Source organism: Oenanthe melanoleuca, chromosome 20 (genome assembly GCF_029582105.1).
Source record: "Oenanthe melanoleuca isolate GR-GAL-2019-014 chromosome 20, OMel1.0, whole genome shotgun sequence".
Classification (NCBI taxonomy): Eukaryota; Metazoa; Chordata; class Aves; order Passeriformes; family Muscicapidae; genus Oenanthe; species Oenanthe melanoleuca.
Window position 1 is genome coordinate 5,269,638 of NC_079353.1, and position 12,835 is coordinate 5,282,472.

General features: G+C 44.4%; 2 protein-coding genes across 2 annotated transcripts in view; one reads left to right on the forward strand and one right to left on the reverse strand.

Moving 5' to 3' along the window:
• Nucleotides 1-5,099, forward strand: part of COL9A3 (collagen type IX alpha 3 chain) — a 32,628-nt gene extending 27,529 nt beyond the window's left edge. Inside the window, exons 26-32 of the mRNA XM_056507699.1 lie at nucleotides 1,137-1,181; nucleotides 1,387-1,419; nucleotides 1,772-1,918; nucleotides 2,260-2,314; nucleotides 2,996-3,178; nucleotides 3,323-3,400; nucleotides 4,090-5,099. Coding sequence (XP_056363674.1) covers nucleotides 1,137-1,181; nucleotides 1,387-1,419; nucleotides 1,772-1,918; nucleotides 2,260-2,314; nucleotides 2,996-3,178; nucleotides 3,323-3,400; nucleotides 4,090-4,265 — 717 coding nt within the window. The 3' untranslated portion in view covers nucleotides 4,266-5,099. The remainder of the gene's footprint in view (nucleotides 1-1,136; nucleotides 1,182-1,386; nucleotides 1,420-1,771; nucleotides 1,919-2,259; nucleotides 2,315-2,995; nucleotides 3,179-3,322; nucleotides 3,401-4,089) is intronic.
• On the reverse strand, nucleotides 3,921-12,772 carry TCFL5 (transcription factor like 5). Its single transcript, XM_056507701.1, has 7 exons — nucleotides 11,354-12,772; nucleotides 10,021-10,756; nucleotides 9,143-9,329; nucleotides 8,327-8,486; nucleotides 7,389-7,629; nucleotides 6,852-6,993; nucleotides 3,921-6,194 (listed from the first exon to the last, which is right to left on the reverse strand). Exons 2-7 carry the CDS (start codon nucleotides 10,752-10,754, stop codon nucleotides 6,081-6,083), a joined length of 1,578 nt encoding a protein of 525 aa, XP_056363676.1. The 5' UTR covers nucleotides 10,755-10,756; nucleotides 11,354-12,772; the 3' UTR covers nucleotides 3,921-6,080.
• Between the last annotated feature and the right edge of the window lie 63 nt (nucleotides 12,773-12,835).

Genomic DNA, 12,835 nt, shown 5'->3' on the forward strand with positions numbered 1-12,835 from the left:
AAATTTCAGGGACAGCCTTTGACAGCACAAACACCTTTCTCTTCCACAAATGAAACTATTCTGCAGCAGAAACCAAAACCCTCTTTTCCCATTTTCCCTGCATTGGCACAGGTGTTGTCTGCTCTAATGGAGCCTCAGGAAAATGCTGTGTGCAAACACCAGGAACCCCTCACATCAAATTCCTCCCAAGCTGAGTTTAGAAGTGCATCTTTTCCTCAGCTTCATGTGCCTGATGAAGGATGTTTCACCCTAACCTTGAAGCTTGGCACACTAATGAGCTAGTTTAATCTTAGACTTTTTGCTGCTCGATTTCCATGCTTGGTTTAATCTCAGCAATGAGTTGTTGGGCCAGTTTTCATCAAATATATGGCTTTCATTAAAGCAGGACTGTGTTCCTGCAGAAAGTGAGGCTTTCCTAGCAAGCCTTGCTGGTTTGCTTTACCAGTATCAGTGTGGTCTCTGTTTTGTTGCTAAGGGGAAAGACCAACCTGATCTGTTTGTCCTGGAATAAGTTCCTGTGGAAAGCTGTGGAGTCACCATAACAATGTTCATGATCTGCTCTAATAATAGAGCTGTGTGATGAGGCAGCTCAGCCTTGGCAGGGCAGTGATTGCAGGGATTTGTGTCACCCCAGCACGCTCAGATTGCTCAGGCTGCTGCTGGCTGGAGGTGAGCTCAGAGGGGGGATGCTCCCTGGCCTGGCTGGTTCAGTGGATGTCACAGAGCTTCACTCACTCTGGCATTCCTGTCCCCAGCAGAGGAGAGGGATGTTCCTCACCAAGACATCACTGCAGTTTGAGAGTGGCATGAAGCTGCTCTGCTCAGGAGGCCATGAACAGGAACATCCAACATTTGGCTGTGAAATTTATGTTCCCTGCTTGAGGAACATGCCAGTGCCAGCCTGTGGGTGTCTGTCATGGCCAACCCATCATGGTTCTCATGTGTGTGAATTCAGCCTTTGTTGCAAAGGACACCCAGTCCTGCTGCCAGCTGCCTCATCAGCAGGGGAGCAGCTACAGTGGAGCTTTGGGCAGAGAGAACTCGCTCCTGCTGTGGCTGCTGAGAGCCCCCATCTCCCTCAGGGTGGTCCTTGCTGGCAGCAGTAGGTGCTGTGCTAACTCTGGTCTCTCTCTCAGGGCTTTGCTGGAGCAGATGGCCTCCCAGGTGACAAAGGAGAGCTGGTAGGTGTCCTGAAACTCACTTCAGTTGACTCCTCAAATAACAGATGGGTCCAGAAAGCCATGGATCACTGAATAAATCACCTGAGATCTGTGAAAAGAAGGCAGCCCAAGACTTGCACATGTCACAGCAGCTTGGGAGACTGGGCTTCAGATTTGCATTTTCTTAATTAATCACTGTTTCTTATTTCCCTTTTCTTTCTGACAGGGTCCCTTTGGACCCCCTGGCCAAAAAGGAGAGGTAAGTGTCAGACACTGGGGGCTCATGCCCCAAAGGATTTAGGAGTAAGCATGACCATTGCATCTTTATAGAATAAACTCTGCTCTGGTGTCATTCCCTAGAAACAGGCTTTCCTCACAATCATGCTATAAAATCTGTGAGAAAAAATATTGAAATCTGTTTGATATTTTCACTGTACAAAGACTCCTCATGACCTGTATATGCAGAAACACCCTTAGGATGTAAGAAATGTATCTGATCATCCAGATCCATTCAGGAAACCTGAAGAAAGTCTTAACTAACCCCCAGGAGGAAAGAATGGACCATGACTTCCATTTGAAATGGTTTTGGTATTTTTTATTCTTCCCTGCAGCCAGGAAGAAGAGGAGAACTTGGTCCAAAAGGCGTGCAAGGACCCAATGGGACAGCTGGAGCCCCAGGGATCCCAGGATATCCAGGGCCCATGGGTCACCAGGGGGAGAGGGGTGTCCCTGGCATCACAGGAAAACCTGGACCTCCTGTGAGTACCTGCTGCTTCTGCAGCACACTCAGGGAGCCTGGGAAGTGACTAAATGGATCGTGGGGTTTGGATGCTGTCCAAAAAAATAAACTCCTGCATTTCAGCAGGCAAAAATAAGGCCAAATAAACCTCAGATTAAATATCTGGCCTAACATGAAAATTCATCTCTGCCATTCATACAGCAGAGTTCTGAGGGGAAGCTGCCACCTTTTGAAAAGGGGAAAGAACCCCCTGCTCTTCATGCAGGACCCTGGAAATGTGTTTTGTGTCCTGCAGCTTCTGCCAGGGCTGGTTATTGATAAAGGGGTTTCTAAAAGAACAAATTCTTCTGTTAACTGCAGGGCAAAGAGGCCAGTGAACAACATATCAGAGAGCTCTGTGGGGAAATGATAAATGGTGAGTACTGCTGAGAGAAAACTGACTTTAATTACCATATGAGTAGATCCTGAGCATAAAATGGTTTCTGAGATTTGTTAATTTTCTGTCTTCAAATGAAAAAAAAAACAAAACATTGACCTTTAGGAAATTATTCAGGAGGTCACCTTGGTGTTCTAAAATTAGTATTTTTAAATGATTCATCATGGCAATGGTCAAAGTGGTCAAAAAGCAGCTTTGACAGAAGTGTTGTGTGAGACCTCCTGCCCTAACCTGTGCCATTCTGAACTTCACCTCTCCTCAGTGCACCTCATTTCCTTGGAGCAGGTCCTCAGGGAGTGTCCTTTCTTCAAAGTGACTGTTTTGCATTTGGAGGTTACATTCCCTATTTGAGATGAGGTTAAACTCTGAAAGTTTGCTTTTAAGCTTGTTTTAATTATTTGTCTTTAGTAAGAATACTTGACATCCTTTAAAGTGGTTTTAGAAACAGAAATAATCAACCCTGCAGAATTATGATTAAAATCTCCATTTGTGGAGATGTAAAAAAAAAAAAAAAAAGAAAGAAAAAAAAAAGAAAAAACCAAGAATCTACAGGTAAGCTGGCAGGACAGATTCAGCGTTTCCTTCAGCCAGGAGCAGCGGCAGGAAGCTCTGCCCGAAGGAGGGTGCAGATGTTGGAGGTGCAGTGTTGGTGTTTTTCAGAGCACATTGCCCAGCTGGCTGCTGCCCTGAGGAAGCCCCTGGCTCCGGGGATGACCGGCCGGCCGGGCCCCGCCGGGCCCCCGGGGCCGCCTGGAGCCGCCGGCAGCGCGGGGCACCCGGGGCCGCGAGGGCCCCCCGGCTACCGGGGGCCAGCAGGAGAGCTCGGGGACCCCGGACCCAGAGGCGAGTTCTGAGCAATCTGCTTCTCTTTTATACCCACTGAAATGAATTCAGGCTGCTGCAACACCCTGAGCATTTGTAGCTTCTGCTGTTCTCTCCTCTTCCTGTGGCTCCAGCTCACTGTGGAAATTGTGTTTGTCATTAAAGGTGACACTGGTGAAAAGGGAGATAAAGGACCTGTTGGCCAAGGTATTGATGGGCCTGATGGTGACCAGGGACTGCAGGGTAAGTGTGGGGAAATAATTTAATCTCCATCACTGAGGTGAAGGCTGAGGAGGGACAGCTCTGCCTGTTGATGGCCATAGATTATCATCACTAATTGAAAGGTGTGTCACGACTCTGAGGCTCTCCAGATCAAGGGAAAGGATGGTGCCTGCTTACTGATTATTCTTTTATTAAAAGATTCAAGATTAATTTATGCAAATTAATTAATATCTATTAGAAACTTGGAAGAATATTCCTTATTTTGCTTACCTTTTAAAACAGCTTTTCTAATTGGGATTACACTTGTACAATGAATAAACTGCAGGCGCCAAAAGCAGGCTCTCCATTCACAGAATTTCATAAAGTCAATATATTTACAACCGTATTATCTTAAATTCTTCCACAAAATTTAATTTAAATTATATTGTCTCAGAATCTTCCATAAAATAATTGCATTAATACATGTTAATAAACTGTGAGTTCGCACAGCCAAAACATCCCTTGACCAAATTAGGGATAAAAAAATTCCAAAGCACATACTCCAGATTCAGGGTAAATTTATTGAAAACACCTTGTACTCAACAGGCCATAACAAGTGTGATGTACAGACACTCAAAGTATATTAAGATCTCTAAAAGCAACACATATATACAGATATTAAAAAAGAAGAGATGGAAATATTTCATGTATCTTTCCCCTCTCTTGTTTAGGACCACCTGGTGTGCCTGGAATTACTCAAAATGGCCGTGATGGTGCTCAGGGTGAGCCCGGGCTGCCAGGGGATCCTGGGACTCCTGGGACTACTGGGGCTCAGGGAACTCCAGGAATATGTGACACGTCGGCTTGCATGGGAGCTGTTGCAGCATCAACTTCCAAAAAATCATAAACCAACAGTACAAGAAGTGAAGAAGTGACTGAATATTTAAATAAACAGTGCATTGTAAGAAAACAGAATCCTTCTAGTGCTAAAAGGACAGATGCTCCTTCTATTCTATTAAGTGGAGACTTTGACACAGTTCTATGAAAAAGAAAGCATCAGATGAAAACTTTAATTAAAAGATGCTTTATGACTATCTTTTCCTCCCCCCAATTATTTTCCAGAATTTTTACTGCTAAACAACCTCACGTTTCCTTCCTCACTTTGCTCAAGAGACCTGCAAGAGGAAGCATTGCTCCTTTTGACCATCACCCCCCATGTACGACTTTTTGCTAAGAAAGTTTGAGCCTTTTCCATTGAATTCCTTGGTGCTGCTCCCACTGACTTCAGTCCTGCAGGTTTGTGCACTCAGACACGTTGTTAAGGCACTCAGGCACCGAGCTGCCTCTTCCATCAGTGGAAATCAGGCATTTCAATATCCTGTATTTTAACATCTGAACCTTCTGGCCTAAGGAATGACCATTGCTTAAGTCTGTGCTGCCAGTTAGAAATTTTCAGATTGCATCTCAAATATTTGCCAAGACTAGTAAACAGTAATCCTCTTGCAAGCAAATCTGCAAAAGGAGTAATGTAAATATTTTAATTTCCAGGGAAGAGTTTTTTGTATATTTCCATATGATAATGAAGGAAATGAAATAACAGCATTTTCATGACCTCTACTTCAGCTATTTGCACAGTAATTGTGATGGAACCCCACCTAAGAAAGGATGCTCTTTTAAAGTCCAGCCAAAACCACCTGTATGAACTGTTGTAAAAATAAAAGGAGATTTTTTTTAACCTTTTCTTTGTGATGTTGTAAGTGTCATTATACAAATCAAATTAACTTGGCTAAACTCCATTTTCCAGAACTGGTTTTCCTAGGATTGTTTGGACATAAATTGCTGCACAATTGTTCTTATCCGTGATTTAAACCAGTATTAATTTTGGTAGAACTCTTTATACTTTAAAACTTGCTAGCACCATCTATTTAAAAAAAAATTAATAAAACCACTCTCAGCTCACACACAGTTCTATTTCTGAGCTATATGCCAAAGCCTATGAACAAAGCATCATATTTCTCTTTAAATATAAAAATAGTTTGTGCATTTAAATATGTACTGTTTAAAATATGCCATTTTTGGTCTAAAGAAACAACACGAGAACCTGTTGGACAGTTGTGTGGCAGACATTAAAAATAGTACTGAATTTAAAAATGCCAACACCATTGCATTACTCTTTGGAGCTAATTATGTTAAATATGTATGCAAATGCAAAATTCATAATACACACAGTTTAGAAACTATGCACTTCTCCAAATAACCAATACAATATTTACATTTTAAAGGGAAAAATGGGCATTATAATATGGTAACTTTAGTTTCTTTTTACACTGGAAGAATGATTTTGCATCTGGCCATTAAAGTAACAGGCAGATGGATGTTCCATAGCTCTTCCAATCTGTACTGCATCATCTTTAAAAAAGAAAGTACAAGTAAACAATTAAATAAGACCCCAAAGTAGGATGACAAGCAAATTTTGTACAACTAAAGAATTAAAATACTTAGTCATGACATTTTCTTGTAGTTTCTGGTCCAAAAGCCCCTTGAACAGGGCACTGATTTCCATTGCTGGCAGTTAACTTCCATCTGCAATAAAGAATGTTTCTTTTCACCTTCTATTTATACATATTTACAAGTTACACTTTCAATTCCTATTCAGCATGTAAATGGAAAGAATAAAACCCAGTCTGGACTATTGTCACACATTCAGGGTGGGCAGGTCAGGCTATTTGGTCTCCATCGCTGTGCGGTTTTCCTGGGCTGGACACATTACACACGAGTCTGGTCTTCCAATTTTTAGTCTCCTGCCTGTTTTACCACAGAATACAGTCTCAAATTCCTAAAAAAATCAAAATACAAAAGATAAATGTTTTATTTAATGTATGTATTTACTTGAGATGGATGCTTTTGTTTCATTAATGCCTTCAATAGGAAGGAAGAGGGCAATACCCATATCTAGACCAGCATGTTTTCCAATACACACCCTCCTAAAATTCTTGGCAGAGCCAGAATTACTCTGGAGCTGCAACTACTGCTGAGGAGAGCAAGATCTACTTTTAAGGCATGTAACCCCTTTAACTCTGCTCACCCACTGAATACAATATGGGCATGTAGCTGTGATCCCCCTCCCTGAACTAACTAGAAGCCTGTGAGAGGCAGAAAATAAAGAAAATGAAGGAGGAGAGGAATGACTCAAGATGACCTTAATTTTATATTGTTTTCCAAATAGGATCATGCTCAGGAATCTGGCAACTAAAAAATATTAATTTTAAAATCTGATTTGAAAACACTGAGTGAGGACAGCCTGTCATTTCTCACTAGTGAATTCAAGCAGCTGAAAGAAATGAAAAATAAAAATTTAAAGGAAGGTTCAAGGATATGGTGGGTCCTTCACAAACAGCATCAAGCAGAAGCTTTGCATCTCAGTTACATGTTATGTCAGCCTTCAAACATTTCCCATTTTTATCAAGCCCAAAAATGAAATGAGATTTCCAACCTGCTTCAGGGAGTCGCCGTGCCTTTCCTGAATGTACTTGAGGAATGCAGTTGTCCACTGCAAAGTTGTTGCCTTGTCAGTGTCAATCGTGCAGAAGGGAACGAGGAGGTTGAGCTCATCACAACAAACCCGGATCCTGCGCCTGCAGGCAAACAGCCAAATTACCAACCACGGCCAGAGGGAAGGGGAAAATACAGCCAACAGGAAAACTACTCACATGTGCCACCAGCCATGGGCTTTGGGGACTGCTACAAGCTTTGTGTATCTGTTTTGTTACACACAAGTCACCTTATCTTTACAGAACAGGTGAAATGTTTTGAAATCTCTTTTTGTTTGTTTACAGAGTAAAAACACAAAGACAACCACAAGGAAACAGATTTTTTTTCCTCTAACAAACACCAAACCCTCACCTCCTCCACTTCCTTGGAGCTAACACAAAATATGTCAGGTTTACATTTACTCTGGATAATCAGAGCATTGCAGTAGCAGTATTTTAGGCTTCAAGAGGTGTTTTGTGGCCCCTGCTCCCAGAATTACCTCCTGTCTCTCTCCAGGCGGTTGTGCCTTTCCCTCCTCTGGGCGCTTCCATCCTGGGAACCACTCTGTACCTGCACACTGGAGCTGGGCTGTGCTGACTGCCAGGGGCCCTGGGCAGCTGCAGTGCTCTGGCTGTTGTCCCGGGCGTTCCGAATCTCACCGAGAGGTTTGCGATCCATGTTTGCGTCCAGCAGATTTATTCGGCTGCAACTTCTGTTTATGGCTTGCTTGCATAAGGTGTCTTGTTGGACAAATAAAGATGAAAAGAGTGACCTATTTATTACTATCCCACTAACCTGAAAATAGTGATCATGGAAAGGTTTTTGGTGCTTTATTTATGTGGAATAATCTGAAGCTTTACTGCCAGCCTACATTGATTCTTACAGCAAGACATGTCCTGCAGAAGACCCAAGGCACTGCTTGCTATTCCAAAATCCACACTGCTTCTATTTTCTCAGAGAGCCCATGAGATTGTGCCTGCCCTTGGTGAGCACTTGAGGCAGCCCCAAAAATGTTCTTCAGTTTGATACTGAGTCTGCTGGATCAGCTTTGGGGCAAAGCTACCCCTCTGCCACGGGGTTTGGTCAAAGGCTGGACTCAATGATCTTGGAGGTCTTTTCCAACCTTAGATACTATGATTATAAAGAAACCAGCTGCTGACCCAAGGCCCAGATTTTCAAAGGTACTTTGTCACCTCAAGTACCCTCATTTCAAGCCAGAGGTGCTAAACAATTTTGAAAGGATAGCTAAACTCTTAGGGATTGAAATTTCTTGGAGAAATCCAGCCCCATGTTGCATATTGAACATCTCTGCCATAAAAACCTCACCTCCCACATTCATTAAAATCATATTTAATTACAGAAAAGACACAAATTCAGAAAAAAATTTGGATTTGAAGATCAAGAGAAAAGTAAGTGAAAAGAAGAAAAATGGTTTACCTCCAACTTTAATCCAAACTTCCTCAGGCAAAGCTTTATTTATAGCACCTACTGTCTGTTTTGTGGATTCAACTTCCTGATAGAGAAAAGGGAATGTCTTGGGTATCCCAAGGTCTTGATGTTTGGCAGCTTCCAAAATAGTGCAAGATGTTCCACAGGTCTGTGAAAACAAAAAGGAAATACTTACAGGACTATATACATTAAAACAAAAGAGACTATTTTGGTGTCTTTCTGTTATCTTCTTAAATTACTTCTTCAGGCAGAATAAATCCTAAATACACACAACCATGGGGTTTTTGACAGAGTGGTGAATTTTGGGAGTACCTCTGACATTTCTCAGTGCCATGCTATCACTTTTGCTTCAGAGGTTACTGCAAGTTGTGGAGGGGGAAATGTCTTTATCATCAAAATGAATTAGAAAGAAAAGAACTACAGAAAATGGTCTCCTTTTTTTGCACAGATGAAACTGATGATAAACTGATAAACTCTAGAAAAAAGGAAATCTGATGGCCTATTGCTCATTACTGGGACACAAATTAGAGATTAATTACAGTAATTACAAATGCCACAAAAGTGACTTGATTGTCTTAAATATTAATCAATAAATTACATTACAAATCATTCTGATCATCCCTATTCAAACCCAGGCACACTCTAGCACAAACCTCCAGAACTCTACTAATCAGTAAATTGCATTACAGATCATTCTGATCATCCCTATTCAAGCCCAGCCACACTCTAGCACAAACCTTCAGAACCCTACCACACCCAGGAAGTTAATAGCATCAGCATTGGAACTTGGCAGAGGAGAGTTACCTGTGCTTGGGAAGGATTAGCACTTCCAGCAGCAGAACATGCATTCATGGTAAAGAATGGGTAAGTAAATGGTAAGGAATGTGTGGCAGGTGCAGCCTTATTTTTTCCTAGTGCAGCACACCTGTTCCCTTGCTGGTGAAGAGGAACACCCACCACTTCTGAGGGCTGGCGGATCAGTGTCACTAAACTTCAGACAAAAACAAACAAACACAGAAAACATACCAGGCTGACTGCTTGGAAATGAGTGCAGAAATAAAGTACAGCTACAAATATTCTAGAAACTATCACCAAGAAACCACTTTCATTTACTGTAAACAGAAATCACTGTTATTGCCATATTGCCCACTTCAGGGGCCAAATAAAAGAAAAGAAAAATCAGCCAAGGAGGAATTTTATTCTGTGCAATAACAAGGTGCTTTACGCCTCAATAAAACATTTTGTCAGCACATTAAGATAGGTACAGGGTTAAGTTGTAAAACAGTATTTTTCCTCAAAGTTTTCCCCATAGTCAGGCCTCCACATTATAACCCAAATCTATTATTATTATTATGATCAAAAATCTACTTTGCTTTTAGCAATTTGCATATTAAAACTAGGTAATGTTCTCTCACCTTTATTTACAGTACATATTATCAAGAATAAAGTTGCAAAGTAATTAATTTTGGAACTCCATGCTGTACCATTTATGCAATAAACAGAGGGGCCTAAGCTGAGCCCAGTGGAGTCGCAGCCTCGTTCGATGGCACAGTTTAACCAAGCCCAACCCATCCTTCTGGTACATTAAAACAAGCACTATTCTTAGGTTTCACTTAGCAAATCAGTTTTGAACGACATGATACATAGTTTAACAACATAAACTAAAAGTAATTGCAACACACTTGTTAAGAGTTACTCCAGATTCTTGGGGTTCTTGACATCTGGGGTTTTCTGTCGGGCTGCTGTTGAATCTGTCTTCCAACCGAGCTCTGACTGCAGGTTTAGATCTAACCTCTGGTGCCAGTGCCGAATTTTCAACAAATATGTTTTCCTTATTCTCCCCCAAGAAATTTTCACCCTGTTTAGCTTTTGCTACACTGCATCCCGAGACTTCTACAGAGCTACTACTGTTGGGCGCTTTCTCTCTTTGGCTCACGGGGAGGTTGGACTCGCTAAGTAACATCATCCTGAGCTCCTGCAAGTCAGCATAGCCCAGGTGTGGGTTAGAACTCGGCCAGTAGCTGTCACAAGGCAACCCTGACTGACAGGTCACTGGGCAGACCGACTGGTTCCCAGAGCTGTTGGATGAGCCCCCGTCCTGACTGGTGCTGGGGGAGGGCTGCTGCAGAGGGGGGTCTGCAGAGGGGCCAGGCGAGGAGAAAGCGCTGAGCCTGGCTTCCACTTCACCTTCGCTACTCTGCGCCTCCGTGTGCGAGCAAAGTATGTGCTGCAGCTGGGTGTACTCAATGTCCATCATCTCCACCAGGCTGGCCTCGGGGGTGGCGAAGCCAAGGTTTTGCTCACCAAAGGAACTGTCACTTGAGCCTCCAGGTCCGACAGCAACGGGAGCGGGGTCAGCAACACTAGCTGGGCTCTGAGGAATGGTCTGAGGCTCCTCGGGGGCTGATCCTGACATGGCTACAGCAAACCTAATCAGTTACCAATGTCCCTTTCAACAGAAAACCATAAAACCTTCAACAATTGTCAGTACTATCCATTAAAAAAAAAACAAACCCAAAGGCAGGAAAAAAAAAAATAAAATTGCACTTAACACTGATTGGCGAGGTAACAGAGCGGGGACCAAGCTGCCGCTGGCGGGGTACCTGACACCCTGACCATGTCTCCCCCCCCGGGTGAGACCCTCCCTCCCCCTCCAGCACAGCTGCTCACGACAAACGGCCTTCACCTGTCCCCGCCCCGGCCTCGGCGGGGAGGCTGCGGGGCACTCTGCGGCCTGGCACCCCCTGAGACAGCGCCCGTCCGGCGGCGGGGCAGAGCCCGGGCGGGCGGGAGCGGGGCCCCGCGGCCGGGGGAGCGGTGGGGAGCCGGGGCGGGCCGGGCCGGGCGGGGCCGGGCGGGGCGGGGGCGGGAGGGGACGCGCGGCCCCTCAGCCCGGCCGAGCGCTGCCCGAGCGCGCCGCGCGCCGCCGCCAACGGCTGCGCGTAACCGCCGCCCGCGCGCGGGGCCGCGCGCCGCGCCCCCGGCCGGCCCCGCCCCCTCAGGGCTGACACTGACCCGGACGGAGCCCGGGCCCGCGGGGATGGGGACGGCGCTGTTGTGAGGCGATGGTGGGAGAGCGCTGCGGCTGCGGCGTGTGTTTGCAGACGTGCTTCAGGTTCTGGGCGCACGGTGTGCTGTTCTAGCCGATTTGCGGTGCTTGGCTGGGTGCACGCTGTTATGCCGGATTTTAACTCGTTAAACCTGTTGGCTGCTTAGCCCACGGCTGAGCGCTGTCGCTTGGCTCGTCGCTAACGGCAAGCGCACAGAGAGCAACGGGCTGCGCTGAGGGGACTGCCCCACTGCACCAACAGCATCACCCGCCACGGGAGCAGACAGGGCCGCTTGTGAGAAGGAAAAGGCAGCAGAACCGGCTGGATTAGCGGCAGAAACCGGCTGGAGTAGCGGGAATCGCCTGTCGCTCCCCAGGAGGGGCCCCGGGGAGCCCGAGCGGGGCAGCAATGGGTCCCCGGCCCGGCCCGGGGTACGGACGGGAAAACCGAGAGGAAAAGAGGTCCCAAGGCTTGTGCACTGACATTTCCGTGAAATGCAGCCACAGTCCGACAATCTCACTCGTGACTCCCCTCTAGACACAAACCCAGACATTTTAAAAGCAATTTTGTGCACGCTGACCTCAATACACACTCTCCTACTTCCCTAATCCTCCTCCACGCTCTCATTTATGATGCTCGCATTGGAATAGTTCAGCCTTTTATAGACATAGTATTTCTGCTATTGTTCTAGACTTTGCAGGGGTTTTCACAGAAAAAAAAATATCAAAATATGTTTTGGAATGTTAGCTTAGTACAAACATAGACAAAAGCTCAAAATAGTGAGTTCTTTCATGTTAATTTGTTTGGACAAAGCCAGAGAATTGTTTTTCTCTTCCTTGCAATGCAGGACAATCATTCAGTACCATTTTTAGTCTCTGTAAATCAAGTTAAATTGTTATGTTGGTTTCAGCCTGGCTTTTACCTCCTGCTGCAAGACCCAACTCCAGCTGATTGTTAACTACATAAAGCTGTGGTTTGAAAGTCACTGGAGCCTAAGCTGTTGATTTTTTTGCCACATAATCTCTGGGAGGATGTATTTACCCATCCTAAAGCACAAACAGATGCCCCAAACTACTACAGGAGAACTTCCTAGAAGATGAAGAGCCACATACCTATTTCATAGAAATGTAAAGCCAAGAAATTCATAAACGGTGTGACCTGAATTAATACTTTTTCTTTTCTTCAGGTTTTTTTATGTAAAAATCTTCAAATTTCCATCATTTTTATTCAAATGTAAAAAATCTGCAAAATAAATTAGGGGATGCCTTAGAACTGAGAAAAGAATTATTAGCACAGTTTTTTGCTATTTTTAGAGGGCCTGCAATCAAACACTGTCTGGCTGTGACATCCTGAAAAACATCTGTCATTAAACTATGAGGAAAGAAAACCCATGTGCCATCAGTCTCTCGTGGTTTGTTGAGAAATAGCAAAATAGAAAATAATATAT